The sequence below is a fragment of the Belonocnema kinseyi genome, chromosome 1 (assembly GCF_010883055.1).
Source record: "Belonocnema kinseyi isolate 2016_QV_RU_SX_M_011 chromosome 1, B_treatae_v1, whole genome shotgun sequence".
Classification (NCBI taxonomy): Eukaryota; Metazoa; Arthropoda; class Insecta; order Hymenoptera; family Cynipidae; genus Belonocnema; species Belonocnema kinseyi.
This window is the reverse complement of record NC_046657.1, coordinates 91433423-91459998: the sequence shown is the minus strand read 5'-3', so window position 1 is coordinate 91459998 and position 26576 is coordinate 91433423. Positions and strand designations below refer to the sequence as shown.

General features: G+C 34.8%; 1 protein-coding gene across 2 annotated transcripts in view; it reads right to left on the bottom strand.

Annotated features, from left to right (window-relative positions):
• LOC117171907 (beta-glucuronidase) overlaps nucleotides 1-26576 on the bottom strand; it is a 131855-nt gene that overhangs the window by 1559 nt on the left and 103720 nt on the right. The window contains exons 5-6 of one of the 2 annotated variants that reach the window (XM_033359561.1): nucleotides 25662-25894; nucleotides 18799-19078 (exon numbers count right to left, since the gene is read on the bottom strand). The exons of the other annotated variant lie outside the window; for it this stretch is intronic. Of the exons in view, the coding sequence (XP_033215452.1) occupies nucleotides 18799-19078; nucleotides 25662-25894 (513 nt within the window). The remainder of the gene's footprint in view (nucleotides 1-18798; nucleotides 19079-25661; nucleotides 25895-26576) is intronic. 2 annotated transcript variants of the gene reach the window in all.

Below are 26576 nucleotides of genomic sequence, written 5' to 3'. Positions count from 1 at the left end.
TACATAGAATAGGTGAGATCACTTCACGCTCCATATCAAAGAAGGGTCCAACAAAAAATTCAGTTACGAAAATCAAAGGTGCCTGATCTACAGATTATAATAAAGTATTCATTCAATCTAACTTATAGAAGCTGCAAAAATAGAGGTAGTTTCAAAAATTCACTGCACCTTATAAATTTATATGCATTGAAAAGTCTTGTGAGCCCTTTTTTGTACAAGGTTGAATGTTGGAACTTGCATATAATATTTATATAAAAATATTGCACTATAGAGAGTAAATCGATATGAAAATGGCAAATTTGATAAAAATTAACTTTTTTAGCCTTCCAGGTATTTATGTGAAAGCAAAACTAAAACGATATTAGGTGCTCGCATGCATAAATCATAGGCGCAAATCATGAGCAAAATAGCATACGTACAGTGCTCGTAACGAGTGCCCCGAACTCTTCTACGCATGCGTCGCGCTCGGTCTCTGATTTGTTGCTGTTCGCGCGCCATTTGAAATGCTAAAAAATAACATTTTTATTGTTTATTATGAATAATGTCATTTTAACTTATATAAATGTTTATTAGACCGATATTAATGAATCTTGATAAAAATAAAAATTTATTAAGTGCATACTGTGTTATGGTTGTTGTTATATAGTTGTTTTTGGTAAATACATAAACTTTTGTATTAATTAATATAATTCTATTGAAAAACAAGATTTTCAATGCATTTTAATATTTTAATAAACTTTAAATAACAAAATTTTCGAATAATGAAAAATATGCAAGCAAAATACAAGTGAATACCAAAGGATATTTTTTATTTACACAGTATGCACTTAATACATTTTTATCAAGATTCATTAATGTCGGTCTAATAAACATTTATGTAAGTTAAAATGACATTATTCATAATAAACAATAAAAATGTTCTTTTTTAGCATTTAAAATTGCGCGCGAACAGCAACGAATCAGAGACCGAGCCCGACGTATGCGTAGAAGAGTTCGGGCACTCGTTACGAGCACTGCACACGTAGTGGGAGAATCGCAATTAATGTGCGTGCTGTCGCGTCGTGTGATGACGCTGTGAGGGGAGTGTAAACTTATCGGACGGCAAGTTATCAGACGTGTACTGTATGTTCGTGTGCGTGTACAATGGGCCTGAAAGTCGGTCGTAGGGCAGCCAGGGCAGACTACGCTGCTCTGGGCTACAGCGTACCGACCACTGGGCTAAAGCGTATGATTTGCACCCACACCGTTGGCTTGTGGGTTCAATTTCCGTCTCGCATACTGCAAGCGCCTCGACGGCCCATGCGGTGAACACTAGCCTAGCAAGGGAGTTTTTCATCTCCGGAGATTCGCGGGACAGCTACCTCTAGAGAAAAAGGTTTTTTCTAATTACTTAAAGCTGTTGCTCTTGGTGGTTCGGAATCCACCTTGAACTGTAGGTCCCCCTCCCCCCAACAAGTAAGTTTGTGGGGGTATGTAAAGGAATAGGGAAGAAGGTGCAACAAAAATGTAAACCCTCAGGGGACACATTAGAAGCTTCCATTCCACTACAGGTTTGTCAGCACCAGAAATTCTCGCAAACAAATGCTACATCAAGACTGGTCTGACAAGTGTCGATTGTGTAGACATACATTCCCCTTTACTTGGGATTCCTATAAAGATGAATAGGTAGGCAGAATCCTTTCCAATAAAAAATTCCTACCATAGCAACATCGAGATAATTCTGCATCATAGTGGCTGATTCTGCAGCTGAATCCATTCATGTCCGTGCTAATTTGAGAATTTTTTAGTCAGACTTCTAAAAGCACTTTTATAGTATATGTGTCTTTGACTATCTTATTCCTATTGGTTATCAAAGCACGTGCGCATACGCAATTTTCGTAAATGAATTTGAGAGAGTATTTTTAAGTTTTTCTAGAATGTTTTCGAGGGATCTTGATATGATGCACAATTATGAGAGCCGAATTCCCGTAACCAACTTCAAGATTTTGAAGTGATAACTTCTTATATGATGATGTGAAATCGCAAAACGGAGTGACGCTTGCAGGCTAACGTTTTCTCTTTCCTATCTCTCCTTCACTTCTGCCTCTGACTGAATTTTTAAATCCCTCTCCCTTTCTATCTCACCTTTGCTTCTTTAACTTCTTTTCCTCTGGCCTTGCTCTCTCCCTCTTTCTGTCCATCCTTCGTTCACATACTCACACTGAGACCCTGACGCTCTTATTGAAGGTCGTGGTTCTTACACATGCATGAACTGATTTGTGATTTGGTGTGTGATTATTTAAGTGTTATGTAATTTATAAGTATATTTAAATTGTTTTTATCTTGAAAGAGTTTAAAAAAAAAACCAGTGCAATTTACATCATGTGAATTTGTCACTTCTACCTGACGTCCCATGGCGGCTCACGTTTTTATTCATGTATTTATTTTTCAGCGACATTTCATAAACATTATCTGTAGGATAATCTGATCTATAAAATCTACAAATATGCCGCCTTGTAAAATCATAAATGTTTGGAACGGTGAAATGGGAGATGAGACTGTATGTCGTTCTAACCCAAATTTTTGGCGATTTCCAAAATTTAGTATAATGTAGTTGTAATGCAAATTGTTTATCCTATTTTGTTATCCATCTGACTTATCTGTATTTTCTAAAGTTCTATATAATATTTTTCTAAAAAACATAATTGTTTACTAATTTCTAGAAATTTTTTCAAATTTATTGCTAGACATTTTTCGTTTTTCTGTATTTTAGGCAATTTACTTCTTTAACTTGCTTGTCGAACTTTAGTTACCTTTAGACCGAAACTAAAATATTTTTCAAAATTTTTGTAGTGGACTACATAATTTTTTTTTTGGTAATAAGCTCGTTTTAAGTTTTTGTAGTTTACATGCGCAATTCGGTGGTCCAAAATGCTTTGGAGCCAAAGGTAAATCCTTATGCAAATAATGCAATTCTGCATCATAATCCAAGTCTATCTAAAAAATGGAACTTTTTGGAGAATTTTCTGGAACATTTTATACCTTGATATCTTGATTAAGTACCCATTCGAAACCAGAAAAAGGTAAAAATTCGTTCATTTCTGCACCATACTGGTTATTAATGGCAAAATTTGAGATGGAAAAAATCAGGTTTTACGCTCGGGTTAAAATCTGATCCCATAAATGGGTTATTTCCTTTAAAAAAATATATTAATCTGTGATCAATCACTGTGCTACACTATCAAAAATAGCTCTCTCAATGAAAATAATCATTTCAGGATCTGTTGATAATTCAAGTTCAATTCCGGTTAATTGGAAAATCACGTCAAAAGCAAGACCGGGTGCTTTGTATTAATGTAATGGATCTAGATTATAGGTTGTAAAGCAATTGTATTGAACATTGTCAAAAATACCAGCTAAAAGGAAAACATGAGTATTCCAGTACAAATTAGAGTACTCACCTTAAGTTTTTATATCAAGCGTTTTCCAAATATTACGTGGATGTTCGTATGATCTTTATCAAAAATTCCATAGTCATCCAATCCCTGGCGGACCGAAGAAACCGAATGGAGCCTCTACAAAGTACCCGTAAAGACCCCATTGGGTCCTCATTCGGTTCCGTTAAAAAAAAAAAAAAAAAAAAAACTGTAAAATCAACTTTAAAATTGTTGAAATTCGGATTCTACATTAAAATTCCCTATTGAAGGTCACGGAATAATCGCAATAGTTTTTTTGCAACGGTAAAAAGTTTTAAAATATAAAAGTCGTATAACGCCTGTGGACTGCTACACTTCAAACGTCTCGCCTATAAGTAGCAGTCAACAGGTGTTATACATCTTATATTTTTAAAACTTTTTACCGTTGCAAAAAAAACTATTGCGATTATTCCGTGACCTTCTATAGGGAATTTTCACGTAGAATCCGAATTTCAACTATTTAAAAGTCTATTTTTCTGTTTTTCTTTTAGTATTTTAAAAAGGAACCGAATGGGGTCTTTACGGGTACTTTGTAGAGGCTCCATTCGGTTCCTTCGGTCCACCAAAGATTTTCAATATAATGCGCTTCTGGGTGACAACTCTTGCTAATTTAGCTTTCCCGAATAACCCTTAAACGGCCAAAACGCCACTACCGGTACACTGCTTTTCAATGGCCAATAACTAAGACTATTCGACACTAGAAAAAATTGAGACACATATATTTTTATTGCTTAAGATCTCCTCTTTCCGACAGTTTCAATGAAATTCCTCAAAAAATTTATTTATTATCCCAAAATGCAGTTTCAACAAAAAAAAAGTGATTTTTCGTGACTATTTTTTTTGTGAACCATTTTCCAAAGCTTTTCGTGTCTGTAATTAACCTGGAATCTCACCAGCCGGTGGAATAAATGTCTAAACTTTGAGAATCCATGGTTTAAAGATCGATTTTTCTTTTTAGTATTTTCAAAATGGCGTCTTACTGGCAAAATTTTTGTGAAAACATTCATGAATTTTTTTACAATAAACGATGCGCTTTTTGGAAAAATCATCAAGAATAAAAAGTTCTTGTAATCAGCCAAGGAATACGCCTGAATTTTTTCGAAGCATTTTGAGCAAAATTTTGGATTTTGCATATGAACAATTTTTGCAAAATTCAAAATTTTGCTCAAAACGCTCCAGAAAAATTCATGCGTATTCCTCGGCTGATTACAAGAACTTTTTATTCTCGACAAATTTTTCGAAAAGCGCATAGTTTTTCAATAAAAAATTTCCAACGACTCCGTAACCTTTATTGCACTCTGACATCAAACCACACCTTCACCGCATTGACATCCTGGGAATTTTCGAGTACACCCAGCAAAAAAAATGCCAAAGCGTAAAGCCTCAAAAATTGCAACAAACTTCGAATCGGAATGGGATTCCGATGAAAATGATGAACGTATCATCATACCTAATCCTGATTACTCTGGCTCTGATGGAGATGATTCATCAGATGACGAGAATTCGGGATCGGAATTTCCCAGACCGAATGTATTATGTAGATCTGCTTTCCATAACTACAGAGCATCTCAAAAACAATTGGAACCAAATCACGTTTTTTCATGGAGTAACGAAGAAAAAGTTTGCCCTGGAAATCTAGATGATCAAGTTTTTCTGTCTGATAATGTACGGAAAAACATATTATCTATGTCACCTGTGGAGTTATTTGAATGCTTTTTCTCCAGAGAAATAAAAAACTATATCATAGAAGTTAGCCAACAAAATGGCTTACAAATATCTACAGAAGAACTAAACACTTTCATAGGTATATTAGTGCTGTCATCCTACAATATCCGAAATAATCAAGAAGAGTATTGGGAAACTGACCCCCTTGTAAAATGCTCTCCTGTAGCTTTAGCAATGATCCGCAATCGATTTCGTGAAATCAAATCAAAAATAAAATTTTCAAAAACTGAGGATGCTAATGATAAAGATAAAACATGGAAAGTTCGTAAAATATTAAATTTATTCCGGCAAAATATTCAACAATTTGGTTTTTTCTCAACAGCACTTTCAGTTGATGAAATGATGGTTCGATTTTTTGGTCGTTCGAGCTTGAAACAGTATCTGCCTTGCAAGCCTGATCGATATGGGATAAAGCTCTGGGGCTTATGTGCAGCCAATGGATATCTATTCAATTTAGACGTTTATTGTGGCAAAAATGATCCAAGCATTGGAATAAATTTATTGGCATGTGCACAGTAATTTGGAAAATTTTCAACAAGAATAATATAGCTAAATTGAAAACGAAAGATTTCTGTAAAGAAATCAGCAGGAAATATTTGTCGAAATCAAAACTAGGTGATTTCGAAACTCACAGATACGAATCACGAACAAGAGCATTATGTAATAATGAACAATGTCGCCAGAGGACTACTAAATTTTGGATTGATTGCAACATGTATTGCTGCTTACATTGTTTCTCAAAATTACATTCTGAAACAGCAGGATTAAAATGATTTCAACGGATTGAAATCTGAAATGAAAAAAATTCTCCATAAAAAAAAATTAAAAAATGTAAAAAAAATAAATAAAATCCCTTAAAAAAAAGAGACTATCGATATTCGTCGACCTTCACGTTGGTGATAGTTGGGCAACGTAAACTTTGTTTGCGGCAGACGGACAATAGATATTCGTGAATCATTTTACTCTTACACGATGCTTAGAACTATGAAAATTTTTTGTTGAAAAACTATGCGCTTTTCGGAAAATTTGTCATGAATAAAAAGTTCTTGCAATCAGCCGAGGAATACGTCTGAATTTTTTCGGAGCGTTTTGAGCAAAGTTTTGAATTTTGCAAAAATTGTTTATATGCAAAATCCAAAATTTTGCTCAAAACGCTTCGAAAAAATTCAGGCGTATTCCTTGGCTGATTACAAGAACTTTTTATTCTTGATGATTTTTCCGAAAAGCGCATCGTTTATTGTATAAAAAATTCATGAATGTTTTCACAAAAATTTTTCCATTAAGACGCCATTTTGAAAATATTAAAACGAAAAATCGATCTTTGAACCATGGATTCTCAAAGTTTAGACATTTATTCCACCGGTTAGTGAGATTCCAGGTTAATTACAGACTGAAAAAGATTTGCAAAATGGTCCACAAAAAAAAATAGGCACGAAAAGTCACGTTTTTTTTTGTTTAAACTGCATTTTGGAATAATAAGTAAATTTTTTGAGGAATTTCATTGGCACCGTCGGAAAGAGGAGATCTTAAGTAATAAAAATATATGTGTCTTAATTTTTTTCTAGTGTCGAGTAGTCTTAGTTATTGGCCGTTGAAAAGCAGTGTACCGGTAGTGGCGTTTTGGCCGTTCAAGGGATAATCAGTATAGTCATAAAGAAATACTCCTTTTACATCTAATAATTAAAATTGCTCGAAATTCTTGCAAAGTTTAGGAGTGATTTTTTATTTTAATTTTCCAGATAAGAGGATAATTTCTTAGGGGTACTTGGCATGAAACGAAAAGAATTTATAATGCCAAGATTCACTTTTGTATCAGAAATGTACTTAGTAAATGGGATGTATTTTTCTTCGTTTAAGGAGAATAATTTAACATTACAGCTTCGATGACTTGGAGCACACACTTGCCTATAAAATGACAATGGTCATAATGTGTTGTGCCATCTGGTTTAAACGCTTTTCAAAAATGTGACAGTTTTGAGAAGACAGAAACTCTATTTCTTGCTCTGAAATCAGTTTCTGTATTGGCTCAACATTTAATAAATAAGAATTGATTTTTTGAGAAGTTTCATGTAAGTCTTTCATGAATTGCTCTATGCAATCTTTTTCACGATGAATTATAAACTTTTAATAATTATCATCAAAGCCAAAACGATAATACACTAATGAAAAAAATTAAAGGGGCAAACAATTTTTCCGAATTTTGAGTGATTTTTTAGAATGTTGTATCTCATCAGTGAAAAATGGTCGTATTAAGGTCTTAAAAAAGCATTTTAAAGCTTTAAGTTTCTAGTTTTGAGATCTTTTGACAAAAAAAAATATAAATCAAAAACGAACCTTTCATCCTTGATCGACGATATCTCAGCAACCAATGGTGAACCGATGGGGAACCATGGAATGACTAATGTTGAGTGTGATTTTGATACTGAAAAAAATCATTCTTAGCACCAAGTAAATTTATTTACTTGAATCCTATTTCTTAGCATCAAGAAAATATTCTTTAGCAGAAGTAATTTTTATTTAAACCAGGCATATATCTTTTGTTGATCTAGAAAAAGGAATACTTTGGCTCTATTTTCTTGATTGAAATACATATTTCTTACATTCAAGAAAATGATTTCCATAATTCAAAAGGTCTAGATTCGTTGAAATGTGATTTTTCGTTCAAAGGAATATATATTTGATTCAAAGAGTTCGATTCTTTGAACTGATTCGGGACACATTTGAATTAATATTTTTTCCATGCTTGAATCAAGAATTTATGTTTATTTAAATGAAAGAAATAATAACTAATTCAAAATAATATTAACTAAATTACAGTATATATTTTTTTGTCACAAAGGATTCATGCATTTATAGCAATGGAGCATTTATTTATATAAACAAGGTATTTTGTTTACGTAAATTCCTATTTCTTCGGTGGAAGAAGATATTTAATTTAATTACTAGAATTAAATTGAGCTGCCGGATCGAAGAAGGAAACATAAACTTAATTCGTCGGGAGTGGGGAGGCCTCTGGAAGTTCTTTAAAACATTTTCGTATTTTAATTTTTAAAGACCATACCTAGATGTAGAATTTCATTGCGCATCTTTTTTCCCTGAGGTAAAAAGTTGTAACTTTTTTATTTTTCTAATTAAAGTAAAAAAACTGGATTTTCTAGAAAATCAATTTCAATTCATTTTTCACTTCAACTCGTGCTCAGTCAGTCAGTTTTTAAGATTTTTCAATACAATTTTCAGAGAATGTAGTTCGAAATGTCCTTCGACTGATAGAGCATTAGGAATTTAAACATTTATTTTTGAAAAATGGTTGTTATCGGATCTGAGACTCTCGCTACAGACCGCGCGCGAGTCGCCTAGCCGCTATCGGCTTAAGACGTTAATAATTTCTGGAATATCAATTCGATTGGGCTAAATTTTTCCAGAAAACTTCTTTTGACTGTTGTGAACAACTTTCTCCCTAAAGGTGTTTCGTTGCTCAAAGTTCGTTCGATAAACGAAACGCTGGAAGTTAGAGAAGTCCTATAAGCGCCACGCATCAGAAAAAAATTAATAACAATTTTTTTTTAATAAATTTTTAAATTCCTTTTAATCTATCAGTCGAAAGACATTTCGAACTACATTCGTTAAAAAAATTTATTAAAAAATCTTAAAAACTGACTGACTGAGCACGAGTTGAAGTGAAAAATGGATTTTTCCAGAAAATCCAGTTTTTTTACTTTAATTGGAAAAATAAAAAAGCTACAACTTTTATCCTGAGGTAAAAAAGATGCACAATAAAATTCTACATCTAGTTATAGTCTTTAAAAATTTAAATACGAAAATGCTTTTGAAAACTTCCAGGGGCCTCCCCACTCCCGGCGAAATAAGTGTATGTGCCCTTGTTCGATCCGGCAGCTCAATTATTCATAACAAATAAATATTTATTCCAACGAACTAATCATTTTTTGCATTCAAAAATTTAATAATTTGGCGTCATTTTTTCAATTGAATACTTCTTTGGATTAAAGAAATACATTGTTAAATTAAATATCCATGTTATTGATTTGAAGAAATATTTCTTTGGCATTTGTGGTGAGGTTTAAGTACCTTTTTCGCCTTAAAATTTCCATGTTACGTTAGCGCCGTGATCAAAGCTGTGGACTTTATACTCGATGGACCCAAGTTCAATTCCTGTTGGGGGGTATATTTTTCATCGAAATTTTCTGTTTCAGGTTCATCAAGATTTTAAATTATGTGATTTGTGTTTGAATTAAATATGTATATTAATAACAATGGTAATTATAATTTAGGCTAAAAGAAATTCAGTTGCTTATTTAGGAAAATATGTACTACGATTGAAGTACTAACTACTGTATTGCACTCGCGCATGGTCTAGGCCAAACAAATATATATGAATATATATTTCTTTCCTTTAATTCATATTTCCTTATCTCAAAGGAATATTCATTCCAATTCATGGCACATTCATTCGGAACAATGAGTCATTTATTTGGTGTAAAATGTATATTTTTGGTCTTTAATTAATATTTCTTTCATTCAAAGAAATATATCGCTTCGACCATAACTTAAAAAATGTTGAATTTCACTACCATTGGTATTAGGCATTAGCGTTACATAAATCGTACCACGTGGAGATTGCACGGTCGTATTCACGCTTCCAGTTTATAGAACTGCCCTTAAATTTTCTGTGTGACCATTGGTTGCTGAGATATCGACGATCAAATACAAAATGATCATTTTTTATTTAAAATCTGATATCTCAGTGGAAAACGGTCGTACCGAGGTTTTGAAAAAAGCAAGTTGAAACTGAATAAACAAGCTATCCGGTCCATATCATAGTTATTCCGAAAAAGTTTATGCCGAAAAATCTCAAAACTTGAAACTTAAAACTTCAAAATTCTTTTTTTAATACCTTGATACGAACATTTTTCACTGAGATATAATATTCTGAAAAATCACTAAAAATTCCGAAAATGTTGTTGATTCTTTAATTTTTTCCATTAGTGTAATACGCAACACTATGAGGACATGTTTTTTATACGATCCTGTTTCTGACTGAATATCAGGAGTTTCTGGCAAGAGACACTCAAGTTCAGCAAAAACAGCAAGTGGAACCTTTTCCTTACATCTATAATTTTTAAATCTGTCACACAAAAATGTGCGATAATCATTTTTCGAAAATTGGGATCTTACTGAACGGGATACATTTTTAATCCAAGCAAAATGGTGTATTAGAATAATATCATTCAATTTAAGTTCATCAAACTGGTTTAAATACAGAATTGTGTTTTGAATTATTGGTAGATGAATTGCAGGAAATCTTGACTTTTCGTTGCTCAGGTACAGTGGTACAATTTAAAAATTTTTTTATTATCTTCTATACCGCAAACGGTAATGCATTATTCATTAATTTTTTGCATTTTGGAATGTCCTCAAGACTTATAGAAAAACGATATTCTATAATGCTTGAGTTCTGACTTAAAATACGGATAAGATCGAGTTTCACATACGTGATTTTTCCCAGGGTGAAAAGCGGTCAATGCTGACCACAAAAAACAATAAGCATAGTTATTTTCGATAATGAGAATATCTTTTTTATTTTTAATATATTTTTATGAATCAATGGAAGTTGATATAAAAGGATTCATGGATAAATAAGTATTGAAATTTACCATCAGATTTATAATTTCAGACAATGACCAACTAGAATCTGTTTCTTCTAACTCTTCAACTTTCACTCAAATTTGTCCCAAAAACTGTTCATTATAACATACAACAATCTACGTCGATGGTAAGATTTTCTCATTTTCAGTAGTAATGAACTTAATTTTTTCAAACATTTCACCGTGCACTAGTGCTTTAAATTTTCCTGCAAAGGCAACGTTTACTTTGTGTTTTAAGTTAATTACACAATATGTCTTTATTCTACTTTTATGAGCTGAGTCTAAATCTTCCCATTGCATCGTATCTCTTCTTTTATTTGAAGTTGCAACGCCTTGTTCCTTTTTCAGTTGTTGTATTCTTTTATTGTACACTTTCAAAATGTCTATGGATGTTTGAAAAGTCTGTTCTACTCCAACAGATAATTTTTTATTGTACGTTGAAATTTTGTATCAGCAAAATAATATTTTCAGTAGCAAAGTTTGACAATCTACAAACATATACAATGAGAAATGTATAAAAAATATCCTTGATTATCACTTATTATGATAATTTGAAATTATTTAAAACACTTTAAAACATCGAGCAGATGGGAGCTGACGTAGTGCTGATCGGTGCTGATGCAGTAGTTGGCAGTTAGCTTTTATTTATATATTTGATCATTAATTTATTTTGTAACTAGATGTCACACCTATGTCTCATACGATTTACACAGCGGTTTACAAGGGGACCTTCAGGTAAGCTTTTTTTAAATTTAAATTGAAACTCTCCTCAATCAAAGGTACATACCATATAGGTGTTATGAGAAAAATCAAGCAGATGCAATTTTGGCTCATTTTCGAGAAAATTACATTTTAAATATTGCATTTTAAATATTGCGAACGGTTGGTCATCGAATCGGGTAAAAATTATAACCTTGCGGCTGATGGTGACGAGGACGTGGTTTGCGACTAGGTAGATGCAAAGACTTCGTTGAAGTCGAGAACGGAAGCGAGGGAGCTCCGCCGCACCGTGATTTGTCTTAGAAAAAAAAACGATTTCTTGAACGACCCGAACCCGACGGAAAAACAAGGACGATTGATTAGCGCCTGAGCAGTTCCAGTTGCTCGCATGCGCACGCCTTGAACCTTCAGGCAGATTCACATTATGACCTACAGCCCGATTCACAACCATTCGAGTTTCTATGTTGCGACGGAACATACTCCCCGGAAAGGCTGCGATATGAGCTAGATTACATTCAACGAATAGAGCAGAGTTAGATATAAAGATAGTTAACACGAAAACGTCTATTTACATTTAGCCTTTACGTAAGATCAGTCATTTGAACGATAACTAAAAATAAAATTTTAGAGGTGAAACGTCGATTGGTAGAGCTCTTTGATTTGTTTGAAAATTTTTCGCTAAGAACTAGAAGGATGAAGTTAGTTTCCTTTGGAGGGACTGCTTCGTTGATTAGAATAATTATTAGAATCAAAACAACGATTAGAACAAATTTAACGATGTAACACTAAAATACTTTATCATTAAAAAGAACGAGCTTAAATCGACACTAACTAATTCAGTTGACCGATGTCAATAGAAATCACGCAGTTGGCAATAAACATAGTCGAGTTATATTGCGTTTGTAATCGCCGCTGGCTGTCTTCACTGATACAACTCGAGCGATGTCGTCGTTCCCAGGAAACACCTCGAGGATCACACCCAGTGGCCATCTTGTACATCCCAAATTATTTTCCATTAGGATAAATATGGACAACGTTGATAGTCTGTTATCTGGAACGAAAATTAGATTTTTCTCAGGCCAGAAATTGAATGATCGACCTATCAATAGATGAGCAGGAGTAATAGCTGACGGGTCGTTGGGATCAGCTGAAAGAGCGTATAAAGGTATAGAATTTAAGATGGCTTCAATTTCGAATAAGAGAGTGTTCATTTGCTCATAAGTGAGTTTTTGATCTTTCAATGCGCGTTTCAAATGATGTTTGAAGCTCTTTACAGCTGCTTCCTAAATATCGCCAAAATGGGGAGATAGAGGTGGATTGAAAAGCCACTTTATTCACTTAGATAAAGCAAAGGATCCTATCTCTTTTTAAACTCTTTAGTTTCAAATAAATCATAAATCTCGCGAAGTTCTTTATTGTCCCCAACAAAATTGGTACCATTGTCCGAATAGATGTGTTCTGGTGTTCCCCTTCGTCCAATGAACCTACGCAAAGCTGCCAAAAAGCCTTCTGTTGAGAGATCGGTTGCAAGTTCGGTGTGGACCGCTTTGGACACCATGCAAATGAAAACACACCCATACGTTTTGAGAAAACTTCTATTGCGGTATTTCTTTTCTTTAATGAGAATCGGACCGAAAAAATCTACCCCTGTACGACTAAAAGCTGGAGCTTCTGTCTCCCTTGATTTAGGTGAAACAGCCATTTGACCCTGAATCATTCTAGGACGTTGTCGAATACATTCCACACAATTATGGACAATTTTCCTAACCTGATTTTTTCCGTTTAGAATCCAGAACCTTTCGCGGAGACTATATAAAGTTCTTTGATTACCAACATGCATGTTAATTTCATGACATTCTCGAACGATCATCTCAGTAATCGGATGCTTACTAGGTAAAAACAGAGGATGTTTTTGATTATAACTGATATCTGCTTTCTTCAACCTACCGCCTACATGAATGAGATCAGACGTATTAAAAAACGGATTTAATTCGTCTAATTTGGGATCAGACGTATTAAGAAACGTATTTAATTCGTCTAATTTGGTAGCCGTCCTATACGCGACGCTGACTTCTTCGGGAGTCGGTTCTCGGGCGGTGGCGAGAAGTTTGATTTGCTCCGAAAATCTCTCACGTTGGATCATTGCGATTAATCGACGTTCCGCATCAATAATCTCCTGACATGACAATGGATGATTTCTTTCAGATTTTAGGTTCTTCCAACGTAGAAAATAAGCGACAAGCCTTATGAGCCGTTGAAATGATGAAACGCGAGAATAGATGTAGTGGCACGCCCCTGTACTGAGCAAACCTTACCGTGCAAGTAAGAACATCGCGTTGAGAATCCCAAATGATTCCAAGAGTTTTCTGAATAGGATTTTCTTTGAACACGCAATCTAAGTTAAAAATTTTCCTTTCAATTTTGTGTAAAACGGAAGTATAATTAGATGCCCATTGTCTAATACAGAAGCCCCCACGGGCGACTAAATCGATCATTTCGTCACGAATATTTAAAATTTCTTGAATTGAATTCGCGCCAGACACTAGATCATCGACGTAAAAATCGCGTAAAAGAATATCACTAGCGCGTGGGTACTCCTTTCCTTCATCGCGAGCAAGCTGATGTAATGTGCGAATGGCAAGAAAAGGTGCATAGGCAGTTCCAAAAGTTACTGCGTTCAGTTGAAAAGTTCTTATCTAACCCAGATGTTACCACAAAATTTTCTAAAATTTCCTATCATCTTGATGAACTAGGACCTGCCTGTATATCTTTTCAATGTCAGCGGTAATGACATAAGTATGTGTCCGAAATCGAAGTGTTTGTTCAAAAATGGTATTCTGAATCGTGGGACCTACCAACAGAACTTCATTAAGTGAAATACCCGTCGAAGTTTTAGCTGGTGCGTCGAATACCACCCTGACCTTAGTAGTTTCACTAGATTTTTTAATGATAGCGTGATGCGGAAGATAACTATCACGGAAAGGAAGTCGAACGATGTACCTACCCGTCGCATCACGGTGAGTGTGATCTCAAAGATGTGATTTCAAAGATTCATGATCAAAATCTTCTATTGCCCAAAAGCGTTCAATAAGTTTGTCTAATTTTACCACATTGCAAGAGGCCCTTGCAGATGCTACGAGAACGGCAGACCCTCCTGCCACAATCCAACCCAAAGTAGTTTTTTGTAAGATGACTTGAGATTCCTGGTGTTGAAGCTTGATCTGACCGACAGATAATACTGATAAAGTTGTATCTGCTGCTATCAATAAATCGACTGGCTTAGGCACGTGGAATTCCGGATCTGCTGGTTGCAAGTTCCTAGGAATGTCAAATAAATCCAGAGGATAATTTTAAGGAATTCGCAAAATTTTCAGTAATTAAATTAACCGTGGAGCAAGAATCTAATAGTGCCAGAGCCATGAAACAATTCCCTCGGTTGTTTTCTACTTTTAAAACTGTTGTGGTCATTAATTGAGAATCCGACGGAAACGCTTTCGAAGCATAAGTGTGACGAGCTAGTCATGCTTGCGGATTTGAAGAGGTGGAAGTTTTTGTTTCCCCCCTACCCTGACAGTGTTCTGAATTGGATGTTTCATTTGTTTTCTCCAAAGGCAACAAAGTGTGATAATCTTGATCACACATCTTGCAACGTTTCCTATTCTTGCACGGAAGCGCGTGGGCGTACAAACAGTTTCGACACAGTTTGTGTGTCTTCATTACATTCAAGCGTTCTTGAAACTTGAGTTCGTTATAACTCGGGCATTTATAAAGATAATGCTCTTCATTGCATTTAATGCAATTGGAGCTTGACGAACTTGAAGCCGAAGTTACGAGTGAACGTGCTTCGACCCTTTTGAATTTACCAGAAAATTGATTGAGTTTCTCGCCCACCCGCATCCTAGCATTGTTGCGGCCACTCGAGACAACCCTCTCCAGTGATCCAAGTTTGAATACCGTAGCTTGAATAAATTTATAAAATTCATCTAAATTTGGAAGCTTGCTTCCCTCTAATTTATCTTGCCATCTAGCTAAAATTCCCTGTGGTAAACACCGTTCTAAAATTATGATTATGACTTGCACTCCAAAATCAACCTGCACTTCATCCAACATACTAAGATGTTGACGCGATTTACCCACAAGTGAAGAAAGTTCATCGGGATGTGCTTTTGAATATACCGGTAGATCCAAAAGACCGTCAAGAAGTTCGACTACGATCATACGTTTCTGATCGTATGCCTCGCACAGCGATTGCCAAGCTTTTCCGTAATTTTCTTCACTTGGCGGAAAAGAACTGATTTTATTCCAAGCTGATCCGGTGAGCACGTTTGCTAATTGAGTGTGTTTTACGTAATCACTAAGATCTGTCCGCGAATGAACAAGTGCCACGAAGCTATGTTTCCACGTAACCCATTTATCGTGACGTCCGTCAAAGGTCGGTTCCCTTATTTTCGGCAGCTTAGATTTGTCCTGTCGTTCAGTAATGGTTAAATTACTGCTGTTCAACGTTAAATTCGCAAGGGGGCCGCCGCTTGTATATTGGTGACTGTGGTAGCAACTTCGTAATAATTTCCTTCGATTTCTGAAAACGCATCGAGGCACGGGTGATCAGGTTGTAATGCGATTAACTCATCGTTATATTTGAAGTAGTCGATTTGAAGTGCACGATGCAATTTACGCGTATCTTCTGTTCCACAGAAAGTGCCATTTTTTAAATTATTAAATTGAATTATTCACGAAAATTGCGTTGTCTCGAGTAGTCGCAACGAGTTTAAATATCTCAAGTTTCTTTAGAAATAGGTAAACTTCGCACTACTCGAATTATGCGCGTGGAGCATCGAACACTGGTATTAACCCTAAACACTTTTATAAATTCAAGAGAAAAAAGAAAAACCAAGTACTTATCTTGCATTAATCCTCAGGATGCAGCAGCCACTGGATGGTGAGGAATCCTTTTTTGAGAGTGACGACGTGTTGAGAAGATTCTCGTTGATATTTGAGGTTATTCTTTTGTTTCGGGACACTAGCACGCTGCCGATGTTTCGATGCGGGTATACTCGTTCCGGAACCGGGCGCGCAATTTCTGTGTCCAACCACGCCGAGACCCGCGTGTGTGAGACGCGAACCGATCTTAGAAGTGAGGAAAATCAAACCTCACAGGAGGCACCATGTTTTGTTTCACTATTTTCCTTACCCTAAGTGGTTTAGCAAATTGTTTTCTCGTAATTTCCCTAGTTGATTTGAAGTTTCACTGATTAGTGTCGTTGAATAAATGAAAACTGATTTTAATAGGGAAAAAGCTTCAGCATAAAAAACCCTAATTTATTGAATTCGAAAATGAATTGTACATGAAGATCTATTTACAAAGCATGAATCGACAAAACGAACGAACCGGCTGCGTTGAAATCACACACACACATCTCGACGCGTCAGTTGGTACTTTTGTAGATTTCTTATTGCTCGATGAGCTTAAGAACGATTTGGCGACGAGGCCGTGGTTTGCGACTAGGCAGATGATAAGACTTCGTTAAAGTCGAGAACGGAAGCGAGGGAGCTCCGCCGCACCGTGATTTTTTTTAGAAAAAAAAAACGATTTCTTGAACGACCCGAACACGACGGAAAAACGAGGACGATTGATTAGCGCCTGAGCAGTTCCAAGTTGCTCGCGCATGCGCACACCTTGAACCTTCAGGCAGATTCACATTATGACCTAAGGCCCGATTCACAACCGTTCGAGTTTCTATGTTGCGACGAAACATCATCCTTTATCGACTTACGTTAATCTGGCTTCACTATGTCTGAAGGACAATATGGAAAATAACCTTAAATAATTATAAATTATAAAATTAAAAATATTAATCCAAAATATGCGTCCTGCAGACGGAGTGAAGTCGGAAAAATAATTAATTACACCAAATTCTCGCTTTCAGTCACCCCGTTCCTAGAAGCCTTCCTAGAACTGCTGGCTCACGCAGTTTCTCAGGTGTGTAGAGCGAGAACGGTTGCGACATTATATACATATAGTATATACAACCGACACTTGACTGAGGAAGATCGTCTATGTACGATCGAAATATTGTTTCCATCATACTGTGAGTCCTCACATTTGATTTTTAATAAATAAAATGAAACAGTGATCAACACCAATCCGCACTTCATTAAATCATCTGTTATTATCAACCCTGGTCAATATTAGAACATCTTAAAGAATTAAACAAATGGAGACAGGCAGTTTTAATTAAATATTTATCTATAATGAAGCAAGGAATCATACAGTTTTGCCCATAATAAATAACCTTGAAACTTATTATGCGAATTTGGCTTTCACAATTATGCAATATTATGTCATGAAGGTCCCTCGAAAACATTTTAAAAACACTTTAAAATATTTTTTTATTTCATCCACGAAAATTGCACATGCGCACTTGCTTTTTTGATCAATAAAAATCAGATGGTCAGAAACACATATACCATAAAAGCGCCGCAGAAGCTGGCCGATAACTAATCAAATTAGATCGGATACATACCACTTCAGCTGCTGAATGAGCCACTGTGCTGCAGAATGGTCTCGATGTCGGCAAAGTAGAAATTTGTTATTAGAACCGGCCCTGCCTATCTACTAAATTGGATGCCTTTTTAAAGATACTTTTCTCGCGTCCGTTTCAGAAAAAAAGAATGTCTTATACTAGGTTGTATCTATTCAGATAGATCATTATATACGAGCCAATCGACCCGACATCGTTTTATACGTGAGAAAAATGGAGGTAACTTCTACATTATAGAAATTGCCTGTTCTGTTAATAGAAATTTGCAGGCAACCCATGCAATAAAGATACATAAACACAGCGAGCTGAGACTTTAAGTAAAAACAATAAGGAGGAGGGTAAATCATACATCTATTCATACTATTTTGATTTTAGCTGCAAGTAATGCGCACGAAAGATGCACTGAACATCTCGAACATCCTGGTGTCAGTTTGGTAAGGTAACAGTCCAGGAAGCGATTTTACTGGATGCCCCTCGTATTTTGAGAAAATCCATAGGCCATCAGGGAGTAAGTAAAAAAATCGTTATGATCCAAAGCTAAGTTTGATTTGAATCAACATATTTGCAAGAAGTTTGATACATCGTTTTACAATTAAACATCTTTAACTGAAAATACAGTTGACATAGTCTGTGGCTGATAATAGAGAAAACCGGGTTCGTTCGAGAAAAAGTTGAATAAAAATAATAAAATACCTCAAGAGTATACAAATATGCGGGGCTTGGATCCATACTTCTAGGCCACCAGAGCCTAGCGACAGGAACTTTTAGTGTACCACGCATGGAATAAATAGGCTCCTTGATTGCTAAGGTATTCTCTTTATCTAAGAGTATTACTCTGCAAACTGGCACTTCTTTTTCTCGCAGACCAGCGGTTTTTATAATATATTTTACTACTCCCATATCTCCTATTAGACCAGTGCTTACGGTGATATCCTCAACGTAGACGCGAGGTTTTGTGTGTAGTAATACTGGTCTGAAAAAATGATAACTATACAAAATATATGAAGCCAAAGTATTCAAAGTTAATTGATATTTGCAAATAGCTATAAACTTGATGTCAACACGAAGCAACAAATAACACCAAAATATTTCTATAGAATAAGCAGGGTAAGCTACGATTGAATTCAACCGAACAGGTCTCATAAATCACTGTTTCCTTTTGGTATTTTTTCAGTGATGTCCATGATTATTTTGATACCACAGAACAAAAAATCGTTAGAGGGATTATTGAACAAACTTAATACAAAAATTTTACCGGGTTATTAGCTACTTTTTTGTAAAGACAACTGCAAGGTAGAGCTTTTTTCTAAAACTCAGTATTTCGGAATCGACAAAAATTACCTAGACATTAAAATGTTTGCACATCCGTGGCTTTGCACATCATATATACACTGTAGACAAAATAGTAACAATATAAGCTAAAACAGATGAATTTTCCTGCAAAATTAAATAAATACAATGTTCTATGTTACATTGATTCGAAGTTATAGCGGTTTTAAGAAAACCGATTTTCATAAAGTAGATGAAATTTCGGTTTAAATCTAAAAAATATAAAAGACTCGAAGAAAAACAAAAAGAAAACATTTATTACAGTTATACATCATCAGTGCATGAAGTTTAAAGTGATTGAACGCTATTCTATTTACAAAGAGCTCGTTGTTATCTTATTGAATAATCCAAATGATGTCTATACACTTTTAATTTTGTCCAAATACTATAAAGATCAGAATGTACTGACCATATTCCTTGTTCACTGTAAAATCCACGGCCAGTTTGCATTTCTGCACAAAAATGAAGTACTTGAAAGAAGATTGCATTAAATTTTAGTGTTACAGATATACCTAATTATAAGTAACTCTCTGTATGTTGAAATTACAACTTCGAAAGAGAAATCGACATGTTCACTGAAGCACACTTGTACAGTGTTCTTAAAAGACACTTGGCTAATAAATGTGAGAATACCGTATTGACTAAACTTAGCATAAGATGCATTTCCGGTGAATGAATCATCTTCAGAAACGTTTTATCTTCCCTAACGACAAGAATATTAGGATGAATACAATTCTTGTGCTTTTTTGCCTGAGCTTTCCCGGCTCCTGCTTCAAGCCCAACCACAAAATTCTAAAATATATGTCTATAGTTCAGTAAGAAGCGTGTTCTGTAAGTTCATCTTTTATTACGTAACACCAGATGCACAGAAAAAAGCTACTATACAACATGATAGCCAACATAATATTAGCCAGTTTTAAATTATTTGCAATTATTTCTTTGAAGTCATGTATTGTCCTCGAAGACCACAACTGAGACACGCTGTCATCGTTTTACTGAGAGCATTGTGCTAATGCGAGATTAAAAAATTTATTGACGCATGAATCTTTAAAGCTTTTAGCAGAAACTATCTGATTATACTTTTAGCGATGCCTATTGTTCATATGAACTTCAGAAACTTCTCGCTTCTCTTTTTAACATGATTGATTAAACCACTAAGGTCTAAGCAATAAGCCATTACTGTACGTGATGCAGAGATAGTATCACTTTTCAAATTAATGAAGTATAAGTTCTTGAAAACAAAATACTCATCTACTCAGTGACTTTTTGCTGACAACTTCTGTTTCAAGTCAGATTCAACATTTAAAAAAAAACTTTTTTAGCCACTTAGAAAGTTTCAGCATTTCCAATAATTTTTCTCCACCTGGGATAAAATCTATTTAAAAATTCTACAAAATCATCTCTGCAGGCAGAAGCGGTCGCTGAAATGAATCTCCGCTACATTTTGCACCAATAGTAATTTGAAGAGGCTCGGCATCTCGGGATTGAGTCCATGATAAGGGTTTAACTTTTTCCCTATTTTTCTCTTCTATTTTTCTTTCCAACGATGAAGAAACGATTTTTGCGCAAACATTAGATTCCAACTGAACAATACTTTTAGTAAGAGTATCCAAAATAGGTGTTAAATTAGATTTACGCTATATCCCTCTTTCAACTAATGAGAAACAGTGACTGCAGCAACACTCAACAGAAGAAGACCCCCAGTGAAATTTAAAAATATTTAACAATTAACGCGCAGTCATAAAAATGTCAAGTTTCGGAGCCAGTATTTAACATACACTGGAACCGCGTTGATATCCGCTTTCACTTATATCCTCTCGCGCTTATATCCCTGTCATAGGTCTCATGTATATCCGCTTGGCTTCTACCACCTCGCAGTACCACCCGGGTGAATTGGTGGGTGATATAAAAAATTATGCGGAGTTTCCTAGGGGACGTGGAGGGGCACCGTTGTATAAACAGCTTCGGGTGTGTGCCGGGTGTATGTTTACATTTAAATATTTGGCGAGAACTGTTTAAGAAAATATATTTGAGGTTATGCTACACAAAAGTTCACAAAAATTTTCCGGCACATATCACATAACTTTATATGTTTCGCACTCTGTAGCTTTACTGTCAACACAGCGTATACAGCATATTGCTTACTGACGAGTACTAAACTTTCCACTTCCCGCTAATTTCACTGTTAACTCGCTTCCACCAACCTATTTTCGGTGGGTAAGGTAGTCACACTTCGAGTGAACCCCACTCTTAACCCTTATGGTCTCTAATCGGTTCATCCGGGTTGAGCAGAACATTTACCTAGCGCCGTGAAACGGCTTCAAGTGCACCCAAATGCACTCGGGTGGTCGCCTGGAACGCATCCTTGAAGAGAATTGGTGGGATCCCCTCACGGAAGGATATAAGTGAATGTTTATGTTTGGACAGCGGTTATAAACGGTTTTGCCGTGTAAAACAACTGACCTTACATTCTTTTATTCGTTACATTCGTTAGCCCTTGTTTGAGAGGAAAGTTGTTTAAAACAGTACCGGAGAGAATAATGGGTAGGGTTTTCCTTGCAAAGTAGTCAATTTGCTAAATACATAAAGAGTTGCTACTCAATCTATTAATTTTCTTTAGCGATTCAGTATCAGAAAGGAATAATAATTTTGTATTTTGTTATACGAGGTGTGGTGAAAAAATAAGGTGACTTTATGGTTTTCTCAAAAAATATTCATTTATTCCTCAATATTTATGTTGTTCCCTTCAAAGTAATCCCCCTCAGATATAATACACTTGTGCCAACGCTTTTGCCAATCATCGAAGTACTTCTGATAATCATTTTGTGGTATAGCCTTGAGTTATTTCAGCGATGCAAGTTTCATCTCCTCAATCGTTGAAAATAGATGTCCTTTCATAGGTCTCTTCAGTTTTGGGAAAAGAAAAAAGTCACTGGAGGCCAAATCCGGTGAATATGGAGGCTAAGGCATGACTGTGGTGCTGTTTTTGGTCAGAAAATCTTTCACAAGCAACGATGAATGAGTAGGTGCATTATCGTGATGCAAAAGCCACGAATTGTTTTTCCAAAGTTCCGGACGTTTTTTGCGTGTCGCCTCTCACAAACGGCGCATAACTTGAAGGTAATACTCCTTATTGACCGTACGATCTTGTGGTAAGAATTCCTGATGCACTACGTCATGGTAATCAAAGAAGACAGTCAGCAAATCCTTGACATTTGACCGAACTTGACGTGCTTTTTTCGGTTTTGGAGACTCAGGATGCTTCCACTGAGACGATTGGGCTTTAGTTTCTACGTCATAACCATATACCCACGATTCATCGCCAGTTATAATCCTTTTGAGAAAATCAGGATCATTATTAACTTCATTCAACATCTCCTGAGCGATGGTCATGCGATGGATCTTTTGATCAAAATTAAGCAGTTTTGGAACAAATTTCGCTGACACACGTCTCATGCCCAAAACGTCCGAAAACATAGCATGGCATGAGTCAACCGATATGCCAACATCTTCAGCAACTTCTCTGATAGTAATTCGGCGATTTTTTAACAACATTTCTACCACTGCTTGAACGTTTTCATCTGTTGTTGACGTGCTGGGACGTTCAGGGCGAGGTTCGTATTCGACATCCTCTCGGCCTTCTTGGAACAGGTTGTACCATTAACAGACATTTTTCTTACTCAGCGTAGACTCACCGTATGCAACTGTCAACATTTCAAGAGCTTTAGAGCACTGGATTCCATTTTTCACACAAAAATTTAATGCAAACTCTTTGCTCCATTTTTTTCGAAAGAAGAAAATCGCCGAGCACACCAAACCCTTCTAACCTTTTACGCCTCTGCCAGAAAAACAACACGAGCTATATAGTCAAAACTGTGAAAATATGATCGTGACGAGTGTACCAATACAACAAAACAAAAAATTTAAAACTTGAATGTACGTAGCCCGCGAAAATTGAAAAGTCACCTTACTTTTTGAACACACATCGTATATTATTCTTGATCATGTATAACATAGAAAAACTATTTTGAAGCGATTTTTATCGTGCATTCCTGCTTTATGAATATTTTCTGATAATGATCAGGCCCTGACGCGTCAAAGTTTGTAATTAATAAGTAACTTCTCAATCCCTACCGCGGTGCCACATTTGGCTTAGCACAGGCAGTGGTAATTAATATTTTTACAATAATTTTATTGAGATAAATATTATCAGAATATTATATCAATACGATCATTTTAAACATCGAAAGTATTATGTCTATATAAATAGTATAATAAATTCTCAGAAGGAAAAACTTGTTTGCAAGGGGGACGAAATTTCTAACATAAACAATAACTGTAAAGGAATGAAACTATTACTTTATAAGAACTTAATAGAGTCATCATTAAAATATGCAACTATAAATTACAGCAAAAGACAGGCGCTAACAGACATAAAGCAAACATCACTAAAGAGGCTTTTGCCTGTATTGCGACGAATGTGGCACCTCGGCAAGGATTGAAAAGGTTCATTAATTTATTATTATGCGGGTAACTCTTTACAAAAAGTGAATTAGGAACGCAATAGTTTAAGAATATCTACTGTTTAATGATTTTTTATGAAATTAAGTGTTTCACAAATCACTATAGCTTCCGACTTATGTACGATAAAACATTTCACTTTTTATATTCTCATTAGAGAAGGTAATAGATTTTTGTAAAATTGTACCCCCCCCCCCGCGCTTGTCAAATTTCCACATTTTGAGACCCCTTCTATAAAAAACAGGTTTTTATAAAAGTGTCTGAATGTATATATTTGAATGTATGTCTGTAGATTTTTATTTTGTAAGCACGATAAATTTCGAAAGAATTGACAGGTTGGATCAGCCTTTTGTATAATTTTTTAGCATCCTAAACTAAAGATGAAGTTCGGTAGCCAGCAATTTTAGTTAAATATTCAAAAAGAAATTTCATTTTGAAAATTTTCAAGGCTACTTTTTTCAAGATTTAAAAATTTTGTGTACGGATATTCGTAGTATTCAAAAACAAGAACAATTTATCTCAATAATTTTTTTGTAATTATCGGTAATTTTAGAGGAAGAGAAACGTTGAACTTTAAACACCCTAAAAAATTTTCGTCACATCCTTTTGAACACAAAAATAATGAAAAATTCTATTCATGATAAGAAAAAAAAAAAATAAGACAAAAGTTGTTTAACTAAAAAAATCTATAAATTTGCTATATTTCTTATAAAAATATATAAAAAATAAAAGAACTCACCTTTGGAAAAAGGGCACAAAATAAAGAAATTAAATTTATGAAAAAATGACGCAAGTGGCAATAAAATATTTGATAACAATTTTGTTCTAATAGGATGCGACTTGTTTCAATTATAGAAATAAGACAATTAATATATTTTAAACTCAATTCCAATGCATACTATTTATTGTAATGATAGTAGCTTTCACAATAAGTGGGATACAGTCTCGATTATCAACGAGCATGGCAAATCATGCGAGTTGGTAATGACGAATCCCGTTCGTTGCACACGATGCACGACATACGTGATGATAACGTGTTCTTTAAAGCCAAAAGAGCTTTAAAAAAAGAGAATTCACAATCACGCTCCAACTTACGAGCGAAGCGAGCTGCTGGTCAGCACGTGATGAAAATGAGCCTGCGAAGCGTGCTGATTTTTGTTAGATTTGCAAAAAATTTCATTTGTTTTAAATCATACTGTTACTATTTTTGTCTACATTGCGCAGGGAATTAGATTTTTCACAAACATTAAAAATAATTTTGTTCAGTCTATTTTGTCTGCAAAAATAATTTCTGGAGAACATCTATTTCTTTTACTTTTGCAGGAAATGAAATAGACTTTAATTTTTTTGGAGTGGAATGCACTACAATGGAGAAATATTCAATAAACTAATGAAAAGTGAATATTCATGCACGGGGATTTAAGTCTAGTTTTTTTGTCGTTTCCAAAATACTGAGTTTTAGCTAAAACTGTTCTTTTTGCAGTTTTATAAAAATATACATAATAAACTGAAAATAAAAATGTTAAATTAAGTTTCTTTGATGAATTCAATCGTAACTTAAAGTTTAAGAGGTCCTGAACAGAACTTAGTGAATAATTTTTGTTTGATAAATTTCTATCAATAAAGTACCGCAAAGTTATATTAAGCGATGTTAAATAACTTTAATCAAAAGTAATAAGAAAATATTAAAAAATTATATTCGTCACCTATGTATTCCGGCATAATTGAAGAAATCAAAAGTGTAGCTTTGTATATGCACGGTTCCATTATCTGATGAAGTATCAACAATTTTTCCTTGAGGAACGCTAGTCTGAAGAAGGGTGTTATCAACAGCTACAGTAATTCTGTTTTTACCTCCGTAATTCAGGTGAGAGGTGATTTCAGCCTCAAATGGTAAATGTCCCATCTCGTGGTTGGTTAACAACCCACCGTTAAGCCACTAGAACATTATTCCAATTGTATAGATTGATTGGAAACTTAATTTCAATTTTTTTAAATACATGCAACAGAATACAGAAAGGTCAATAAGGGCTGTTTTTGGAGCACATAACCAGAAAATAATTTTTTTTTATAAAAATAAAGACTGAAAAATAATTAAATTAGTTTACTAAGAATTTGTCAACTCTAGAGAAATTTTGTATGCATGAATGATCCATATTAAACGATTCATGATTTTTTTAAATGGTTCTTGTTTAAAAAATTGTATTTTACATGAACAAATTGCAGAAAAATTAATTTAAAGAATTTCGAGTATTAAGAGAAAAAATATTTTATGATTCAGGGCCCAGAAACGTTTCTTACTGAGATTCTCCTTTTTCAATAGGTTTTTACCGGTAGATTGCAAATGCAGAAACCAAAATGTTGCATCATGACAAATTTTTTTAAACACTCTTTCATAAAAATATTTTTAAAAGAACACATTTTTGGCTACACATATTTGCAACAATGTAGGGAAAGAATTAGACTTGATACAACTTCTTTCATGCGGATATACCATGTCTAGACTTCTATATAACAATATATGTACAACATCTGAACATTTATTTTGCTTTATATTGACGGATATAATCCTTAGATTGTTTAAAAAATGACCAAAAATGGAAAAAAGAAAATTGAAATAT